This window comes from Oryx dammah, unplaced genomic scaffold (genome assembly GCF_014754425.2).
Source record: "Oryx dammah isolate SB20612 unplaced genomic scaffold, SCBI_Odam_1.1 HiC_scaffold_15, whole genome shotgun sequence".
Classification (NCBI taxonomy): Eukaryota; Metazoa; Chordata; class Mammalia; order Artiodactyla; family Bovidae; genus Oryx; species Oryx dammah.
Genome location: NW_024070199.1, coordinates 48,907,018 through 48,916,656, shown reverse-complemented (window position 1 = coordinate 48,916,656; position 9,639 = coordinate 48,907,018). Strand labels below are relative to the sequence as shown.

General features: G+C 62.0%; 1 protein-coding gene across 1 annotated transcript in view; it reads right to left on the bottom strand.

Annotated features, from left to right (window-relative positions):
* Nucleotides 1–842: 842 nt before the first annotated feature.
* DEAF1 (DEAF1 transcription factor) overlaps nt 843–9,639 on the bottom strand; it is a 13,810-nt gene continuing 5,013 nt past the window's right edge. Inside the window, exons 5-10 of the mRNA XM_040255454.1 lie at nt 8,932–9,071; nt 7,793–7,858; nt 4,353–4,479; nt 3,597–3,725; nt 2,815–2,943; nt 843–1,520 (exon numbers count right to left, since the gene is read on the bottom strand). Coding sequence (XP_040111388.1) covers nt 922–1,520; nt 2,815–2,943; nt 3,597–3,725; nt 4,353–4,479; nt 7,793–7,858; nt 8,932–9,071 — 1,190 coding nt within the window. The 3' untranslated portion in view covers nt 843–921. The remainder of the gene's footprint in view (nt 1,521–2,814; nt 2,944–3,596; nt 3,726–4,352; nt 4,480–7,792; nt 7,859–8,931; nt 9,072–9,639) is intronic.

Sequence of the window (9,639 nt, the reverse complement as noted above, 5' to 3'; positions counted from 1 at the left end):
AGTAGTAAAATGCTGATAAATGTGAAATATGCAAATATTAAACAATTAAAAAGCTAGTCTCTGAGCAACACGAGGGCACTGTGGTCAGGCGAACAGCCTCCCAAGCCAAAGAGGAAAGGGCAGCTCTCACTCGGGTCACCAGAGCCGCCAGCAGGTGACCCTCCGGACAGTCACCACAGAGCCAGAAGGCAACGATCTGAGGTCTGGAAAGCAAGGAGAGCAGGTAGGAACGGAGGGGGCCTGGCTGGGGGAAGGCCCTGGCAGGTGGGGCAGGAACTGGCGGGGAGTGGGGGGATGACGTTGAACCTGGGCCAGGGGAGGGAAGGGTGTGGGCAAAAGGCTGAGGCTGGAGCTGCAGACGGCTGGGAACCAAGGAAAGCGGACCCGCCTGTCCCCAGGGAGCCAGCCTGGGGCTGAGCCAGCAGAAACAACGGGCGAGACGGCTGTGCCCACGGTGGCCCCACCTCCTCCAGGAGCGCCTGCAGCCCCACGTGAGAACAGCAGTTAGGCCATGCCCGTCCTGCCCGGACCAGGCCTACAGCCATGCCCAGCAGTGGACTCCAAGACAGAGCCCCGCATGACGGGTGGGAGAGCAGCCAGCTCAGCTGCTCTCAAGGACCAAGTCCAGCGCTTGCCAGGTGAGCAGACAGAACCCAGCAGAGCTCAGAGCTTCTGCCTGGAATCAAGGTGCCTGGAACCAGCAGGAGCAGGGTGTCCCCAGGTGCAAGGGGAGGAGTGAGCACAGCAGACCCTGAGACGACCAGAGGGTCAGAATCATCCGAGACAGCAGGGGCGACCACGCCAGGCGGCCGCTCGGGACTGGTCAGAGCAAAGGAGCCTCCACAGGACGCAGGTGGGTTTTTGTCCACCGCCTCCTGGCTATGACAGCCCTCCCCAGGCCCCTGCCTCATCCTGCAAGCTTCAGCAAAACAAAAGCATAATTAAGAACCCGATAAAACCTTCTTTCCTCTTGTCTACAAAAAGCGGTACTAAAGTGAAAATTTTTCTTATATAGATTTGGTGAGAAAACCACAGTCCATGGGGACCGTGACGGGCAACACCCCCGCTGCCCCTGCGACTCTGCGTCACCGGAGACGATCCCCAGGGAGGCTGGCCTGACGAGCGCCGTCTCCCACAGGTGCCCTGGAGCGTGTGAGAGCCAAACACCGGAGGGGGACGCCTGCCCTCGCTAGCAGAGAAGCTTCGCTTGCGCGAGCACCCCCAGCGCCCCTGCCCGGGAAGGCGGGCGCAGGCCTGCGGCGCTGACGGTACCTCCTTCCGCTCGGCGTCTGCCTGGGCTCGGGCCTGGGCCGCGGCAGCCTCCCGGTAGGAGCTGGCCTGCTTGGCCTGTTCGAACAGCGTCTTCAGCTGCTGCGCGGTGCTGAGTAGGGAGTTGACCATCTCCTCCAGGTACAGCCAGCTCCGCTGCTCCGACACCTCCAGCCCACTGACCACCGAGGGGGAGACAGCTTTGGTGGGGGTGGAGGGCGGCACTGCCAGGGCCGGCAGGGACGTCAGCACTAGCCCGAGGGAAGCAAAACAGAGCAGGAGTCAGCATGTCGCCTGGTTCCAAGGGGCCTCCGTGTTCTCAGCAAGTGTGGGAGAGCGGGCTGGTGCACAGAGCGCAGGCCTAGAGGGGACTAGGACGCTGCAGGGGCAGAGACGCCCTCACCGCGGCCCCACGGCTCCCCCTCTAACCCCTGCTGCGGCTACAGCCGCCTGACCATGGACGGCATGCCAACTGCAAGCAGGAGCTGAAGCCTCCTGGTTTCGTTTCTGCTCACACAGAAAACTTCAGGGCCGTCTGTGGGCACGGGGTCTGGGGCACAGATCAGGGCTGGCAGGGGGCAGGTTCCTCTCAGCTGCAGAAGAAATCATGGGGGTGGAAAGGGAACCTGGGACGACGCTGGCTCTGGACAGGACGTGGAGACTCACACTTCGGACGCACAAGGCCTGCCCACCTCTGTCCCGAGGGGCCTGGGCAGAGACGCCCCAGGGGAGACACGCGCACCCTGTGGACGTCAGCCTTCTCTGAGGAAAAGCCCTGATGGGGGCACCGGCTGAGTCCTTGGCGCACGTGCCCCACCAAGGCCCGTTTCCAGCTCCCAGGTGTACCCACCTACACGAGATGCACGGTCAGCGCTCAGGAGCCAGACCCACAGAGCGGCGAGACCTCGGCTGGGAACCCGCCCCCGGGAGGGCAGCGGCCTGGGAGCACGGGACCCCGAGACGAGCCCCCAGCCCTCGCTGCACCGGGCCTAAGGGGAGGGGCAGCGGGACAGGGCAGACAGAGCGGGCAGCAGCTGCCCTCGGGGACCCCGCGGGCTAGACCAGAGCCCACCCCGGCATGATCACCCAGGAACAGGCTGCACCGCCCTGAAGGAAACAGGAAGCCCCAGGTCCACCCTGGAATCGGCGAGGAGCAAGTAGGCAGGGGTGCTGCGGTCACGTGGGGTGGACACCCCCGAGGCTGGCCGTGGCCTGCTGGGGCTCTGCTGGGGCTGGGCTGGGCTTTAGGAGGTGGGTTGGGGGAGGCAGGTAGTGGCAATCACACACACACGCACGGGGACGTCCTGGCAGCTGCAGGCCAGTGAGTCACAGACACACACACTCTCACACCTGAAGCCAGGGACAAGTGCCCTCAGGGGCACCATCTCAGTGCAGGTCCCCGGGTGGAGCCTGGCGGGTTCAGGCTCTGCAGGGCACAGGGCACTAGGTCAGCAGCCGCGCCCCACCTAGCATCCGGCAGAAGCTTCCAGTCTACAAACAGCCCTGCCTCCCCAGACCTCGGGAGCGGGGCTCCTCCTCACTCACCTATTTTGGGATGAGACGTTGGCAGTGCGGCCTCGGGGAACGGTGCGATCTGGCAGCTGTCCTGATAACTGGGGTAGTGGGGCTCCGGGTGGCCGACCCTGCACGGAGGCTGCACGCCCGCTTCCTGCACTGTGCGGAGAGAGGCGCCACGCCCGTGACCCCGCTGCTGCGCGCCCAGCCAGGCAGCCCTCGAGCTCACAAGTGAAGGAAGACAACAGCACCGGGCGCCCGGAGGAAACCAGAACCGACGACAGCACCAGGCCCGGAGGGGGACGGAACCGACGACAATGCCGGAGGCCTGGAGTGGAACAGAACCGACGACGCGCCAGGGGCCCAGAGGAGGACGGAACCGAGGACAGCGCCAGGGGCCCAGAGGAGGACGGAACCGAGGACAGCGCCAGGGGCCCGGAGGGGGACGGAACCGACGACAGCGCCAGGGGCCCGGAGGGGGACGGAACCGACGACAGCGCCAGGGGCCTAGAGGGGGACGGAACCGAGGACGCGCCGGGGGCCCGGAGGGGGACACACCGGCACAGGAGTGGGTGGGCTCCCGCTTGCTCCCTTTCGCTCCCTAAGGTGGCCTCAGAGTTTACAGACGCACAGGGCGCCTCTGCCCGCCGGCTCTCTCCACATTCCACAGGCAGCCTCAGCTTTTCAGGTCTGGGTCCTGCCACCACCGGCCAAGCCCCCAGCCCCCACCCACTCCTCCGGGGTCTCCTCGGCTCCTGCAGGTAGAAGGGGGAGCCTCTCGGGGCCAAGGCAGCAGGGCTGAGACAGCTTGCCTGTGGCTCCTGCGAAGACGTCGCCCTGGGCCGGACTTTCCGAGATGACGGCAGTGGCCTCCACGGTGGACGCCCGGTCAAAGGTCAGTGCGCCCGAGGTAGTGATCTGTCCTGAGGGGGTCACGGTGACTGCAAGGGCAGGGCAGCCGTCACTCGCCCAGCCGGAAACCCAGCACTGGGGAGGGGGTGGCGTGCGGTGCGCAGCAGCGCCCGGGGGCCCCCCAGTCCACCTCCACAGGGTGGCGCCCGGCGCCAGTGAGGGCAAGGCCCACGCCCCCTCAAGGCGGCTCCCGCTGTTGGATCCTAAACACACACTCTAAGGAAAACACTCATCGAAGCTGAAGAGAAACAGCAGCCACGCCTCCTCAGAGCTCCATATCCTCCAGGCCCCCAAGGACCCACTGGGTCGTGGACAGTCTCTGAGGACCCGTCAGCCCCCAGACCTTCCCTCCCTTTGGGTCTTCCCTCCACCCCCACCCACCATCTTAAGGTTTCAGGAGCAGGGGCTCCTCCCTCAACTCCCACCAGCCTCGCCTGCCCACTGGGGCGTACACAGCCCTGAGGGCGGGGGGCTGCCCAAGACCCAGACCCCTGGCCTTGGCATGAAGCTGGTGTGGAGGAGAGGCCGGGACCCAGGAGGCCAAGGGGCCTCTGGGAGCAGGACCCATGCCGTTTTAGACCCAAAGTCCTGGGCCACACGCATGAGCAGGACGCGCTAAGAGCACGCGTGGTGGCAGGGGCTTTGCGGACACTCACAGGTGGTGGCGGCGGTAGCGGGGAGCAGGGTGATGTTCTTAGGCGTGTCCTTCTTGACGGGCGTGGCTGGCAGCTCGCTCTCCTTCTTGCGCCTCTTGTAGGGCACGAAGAGCCTGACGGGGCCGCTCTAGGGGGTGGGGGACAGGGAGCTGTGAGGGCACCACCCCAGACTCCGTCCCGACGGACGCCCTGCGTCCACACCAGAGTTTTGAGAATTCCCAGAAGACAGAAACCAAATGGGGCCCACAAGGGCAGGGGGCACCCCACAGAGCTGGACGCACAGGAGCAGAGGCCCTCGATGGAGCAGGAAGGCAGGACAAGGGGACGGCTGGGGGGCCTCCAGCTCGTGCCCGAGACCTCGCGGGCTCACTGCTGCCCTCCCGCATGTGCTGTGGACCCAGGCGTGGACTTTCTTCTCAACCCCAGGATCTCCGCTGGGCTCCTCCCTTTTGTGATTTTCTCCACGTGATGAGATGTTGTTGTTACACCCTCTGGGCTGAACTGTGAGGTCTCAACCAGCAATGTGGCTGCATTAGGAGTAAGGACGGTGGGGCCCTAACCTGGTGGGATTAGTGTCCCTGTAGGAGGAGACACCAGAAACACCCCCTAACTGCCACGTGAGTGAGAGCCTGCAGGCCAAAAGGAGCCCCAGTCAGCAGCAAACCAGTGCTGGGGCCCGGGCTGCCGCCTCCACAGCTGTGAGAAAGCCCGCGTGTGCGGCAGCTGCCCCGGGAGTGGTGCCCGCCCCAGCCCCGGCGACTGGGACCGAGACCCCTGCTGAGAATGCTTCCGCCCTGCAGACACAGAGCCTGCCTGAAGCCCCCTCAGCTGCTGCTGCAAAGGGAAGCATCTCCTGCCTGCTGCTGTTCCTCCACGGGGCCCACACATCCCCGTTCCTTTACACGTCGCGTGATTTCTGTTGAAGCTGGACATCCTGGGGGCTGGACTGAGCCGCCGGGCAGACGGCTGCTCCCCTCCAGGCTTCCCAGCTGCAGTCCTGCACAAGGCGTCCCCTGCGGGCCCCTCCGGGCAGCAGCAGTCAAGCTGCCACACCAGCTGCTGGCTCCGCTCTTTCCAGCCGCCTGCTCTACCCTCTGCAAACTGCTCCGCTGTGGGATCCAGGCACCTGGGGCTCTGCACTGGGGGCTTTCGGGACACATCTAGAGAAAACGCCGCAGGACAGTCGTTTAGCTGGCATCCGCCCACACACTGCCCCGGAGCGGAGCCTCGGCAGCACTCACGCCATCAGCCTAACTCGGTGGTCCCATCGCTGCCTCCGCCGCAGGGAATCCCACCGCATGGGGTACGGGCGAGCGGGGCCGGGGGCCTGGAACGGAGCTTCCCCTCAGCCGAGCAGGGCCATAGGCAGGGAGCAGGCCCTGGCTCACACACCAGACTCACAAAATTCTCCCGGATAAATATTTTTTGCTATATGCCGCCAGGACAGCTTTCAGAGATCCTAAGCAGGCTTTTTCCATTATTTCGCCAATGAGGATTATGTCTCTGGGGGTTGTCCATGGAGCTCTGCAGACCACCGTTCCTGATTCGGAAGCCAAAATGTGTCCATTTGATGAAGGAGACGTACAAGATTTTCTTTCACGGACTGCACCTTCGGTTCCATGTCTAAGAAAACCCAGGTCTAACTTGAGATCACAAAGATTTTCTTCTAAAAACTTTAGTTTTGTTTTCAACAAATCTGACTCTAGAATCCACTTTCAATTCATTGGTGTATAAAGTATGACGTCTAAGTCAAGGCAAGGGTCACTTCTATGCCTACTGTGTCGACTGTCCCCACACCTTCTGGGTCTGAGTGTGGGTGGCTGGTCTGCCCCTAGATAGACAGGCCCTCCTCCGCAAAACCACACACTCTCACCCAAGGACCCCACTCAGCAGGTCTGGGGCCCCAAGCTGAGGCCCCTCCAGTCTTAGTCTTCATCCTCAGAGCCCTGCTGCAATCCCATCTCCTCTCCCTTTCCACAGAAACCTTAGAGTCCTTAAAATCCGGCCAGGACTGTGAAGGGAGCCACGTCACACCTGCAGACCTATCTAGGGAGAAGAGCACGCTCCCCACAGAGGCTCCCACCCCACAGGTCCACAGCGCCCCTGAGTTCTCTTCTGGCAGCTTCTAGCTTTCAGCATCCAGGTTCCGCCCTGCAGGTCGCACCTCGGGGTTTTGGCATTTGCAGGGACTACAGACAGCCCTGCTGTGTGCTCCACGCTTCCTGACGGAGCAAACCCCCTGCTCTGCTCCTCTGACCCCTACAAGATCTCCAAGAACATCACCTGCCGGCCCCCCCAAGCCAACTTGAAAAGTATTTTCTTCTCACACAAATATCCTGCTGGGTAATTCTTCGGCCACCTGATGCCACAAGCTGACTCACTGGAAAAGACCCTGATGCTGGGAAAGATTGAGGGCAGGAGGAGAAGGGGGTGACAGAGGATGAGATGGTTGGAAGGCATCATGGACTCACTGGACAGGGAAGCCTGGTGTGCTGCAGTCCACGGGGTCACAAAGAGTCGGACACGACTGAGTGACTGAACAGCAACATTCTATTAGAATCACGTGTGATCTGTATACAAACTAGGCAGTTTCAGAATATTGGGTTTTCCCAGTCAGGAATGTCTCTCCAGTTAGCTTTCTTCCACAGCTGCTAACAGTTAACCAGATGAGCAATCGAACTTTCAAAAGGAGGACTTCCTCATGGTACAGTGACTGAGAATCTGCCTGCCAATTCAGGGGGCACGGGTTCGATCCCTGGTCTGGGAAGACTGCACGTGCTGCGGAGCAACTAAGCCCGTGCGTCACAGCTCCTGAGCCCAGGCACCGCCGCTGCCGAAGCCTGCGCGTCCCAGAGCCCACACCCTGCAGCGAGCGGCCCCCACCCACTGCAGCTGCAGAAAGCCCGCACGGCAACGGAGACCCGGGGAGCCAAAGGTAAATAAATGTTTTAAAAGTACTAAAAAAAGAAAAAAACCTTACAAAAAATTTTTATGAGGAAACCTCATTGAACAGTTTTTTAAATTCTGAGACATTTAAAATAATATTCAACAATAAGAAAGGCTGAAACAAAGCTGGTGGTTCACACATGACATGCTGGCATCACGCTGAAAGCCACTCAGCAACGTCAGTTAGAGCACCACCCATCTTTAAACAGTTAGGAGTCAGGGTAAGAAAAACCTCAAAAGACATTACGAGTTCTCTATACACAGCAGTGCCAGGCAGATGTTAAAAATGCAAGATGTAAAATACCACACTGTCATCATCACAGGAAAACACTTGGGGGGCAGGACGGGGACGTCACAAGGTTGACTTTATCTAGGAAGGTCCCCTTCGGGTCCCCTGAGCAGTCCTGGGCCCACTTGAGGCCTCAGCCCCCAGAGCAACAGCCGAAGAACAGAGTCTGAGGGGAACCTAAGGGGGAAACAGCGGGGGCGCTCACCAGGGTCATGTCGTCACAGCAGGCAGGACAGGTGCAGGAGGCCGCGTGAGGGTTCAGGATGCCGTCCTGGGGTCAAGACACCGCGACCGGGAGAGAGCGTGAGACACCGCGACAGGAGAGGGTGAGAGACACCGCGACCCGGGGAGGGCGCCAGGGACACCGCGACCCGGGGAGGGCGCCAGGGACACCACGACCCGGGGAGGGCGTCAGGGACACCGCGACCCGGGGAGGGCGTCAGGGACACCGCGACAGGAGAGGGTGAGAGACACCGTGACCCGGGGAGGGCATCAGGGACACTGCGACAGGGAGAGAGCGTGAGACACCGCGACCCGGGGAGGGCGCCAGGGACACCGCGACAGGAGAGGATGAGAGACACCGCGACCCGGGGAGGGCGTCAGGGACACCGCGACCCGGGGAGGGCGTGAGAGACACCGCGACCCGGGGAGGGCGTCAGAGACACCGCGACAGGAGAGGGTGAGAGACACCGCGACAAATGAGGGTGAGAGACACCGCGACAGGAGAGGGTGAGAGACACTGCAACAGGTGAGACACCGCGACAGGAGAGGGTGTGAGACACCGCGACAAATGAGGGTGGCCCTCAAGCGACAGGCCCAGGCTCCAACCAGACTCACCCTGACCCCCCCCATGAGCATGGACCCCATTCTTTCCAGAACCTCTGTGCACACACCATCCACCTCTCCCATCCAGGGAGTACGGGCGTGACGCCTCTGCCAACCCCAAGAGCTAAACTGGAAACAGGAGCAGGGGCCCTCTCCCCTCGGATAAGCTTGAGAGACACCTGGTGTCTTTCAAAAAGTCATGGACAGAGTTACTCCGTCTTATCGGGTCTCTCCCCCACACACGTTATTAAACTTTCATTTGACTTTTTCCTGTCAATAAATAAACAAACGGAAGCTGTGTTGCCTCATCTATTTCTTATCCTTGCACAAGGTACCGTGCAAACGTCCTCAACATCCCATTTGAAACATCAGGAAACAGAAAGGTTAAGTAACTTGCCCCAGGTCACACAGCAAGTTGAGGACTCAAACCCTGTCTGTCTGACTCCGGCCTGCGGGCCTTCGGAGCCTCGTAGCTGACACCCTGGGAGGCGGGAGGCGGGGAGGTGAGCGCTGGGGTACCTGGATGAGGCACTGCAGTGGCCGCCCCGCATAGCGGATGCTCCTCTTCCAGTCTTTGCTGCTGGCCCTTCCTGCCATGGCTTCAAACTCGGTGGGGCTGTACCAGTTCTCCCCCTGCTTGATACAGCGGCCTCGGCCTCCTGAAAGGACAGGCCACCTGCTGTGGTTCCTGCCCACGCCAGGCCAGCTGGCCCCTGGTACCCCGCTGTGAACCCACACCCACGGGCGCTGCGTCTGACCACCTACCCAAGCGTCCACCCGATGCCCTGGGCACCATGCGGCGACCACCTCCCTCATGGAGCTGATGACCTCTGCCCACTTGCAGAGCTTCCTGCCGACCGGACACCAAGTGGACCCAAGACCTCAGGAAACATGGCCCAGGCCTACCGCCCCCTCAAAGTGCCCATTTGCTTAACTAGTCTATGCCATTACAGCCTTCCTTGACCCCAGCTTATATGGAGGCTGCAGAAAGAAGGCCAACCTCAAAGAAGAAGCAGTGGTCTGAGCCCAACCCACCTGGGCCCAGCCCTCACTTACCTGGGTCCACCCCTCACCCACCTGGGCCTACCCGGCTCAGGCCCGCCCCCACCCTCCTGGGCCCGCCCCCATCCTCCTGGGCCGGCCCCATCCTCCTGGGCCCGCCCCCATCCTCCTGGGCCGGCCCCATCCTCCTGGGCCCGCCCCCATCCTCCTGGGCCGGCCCCATCC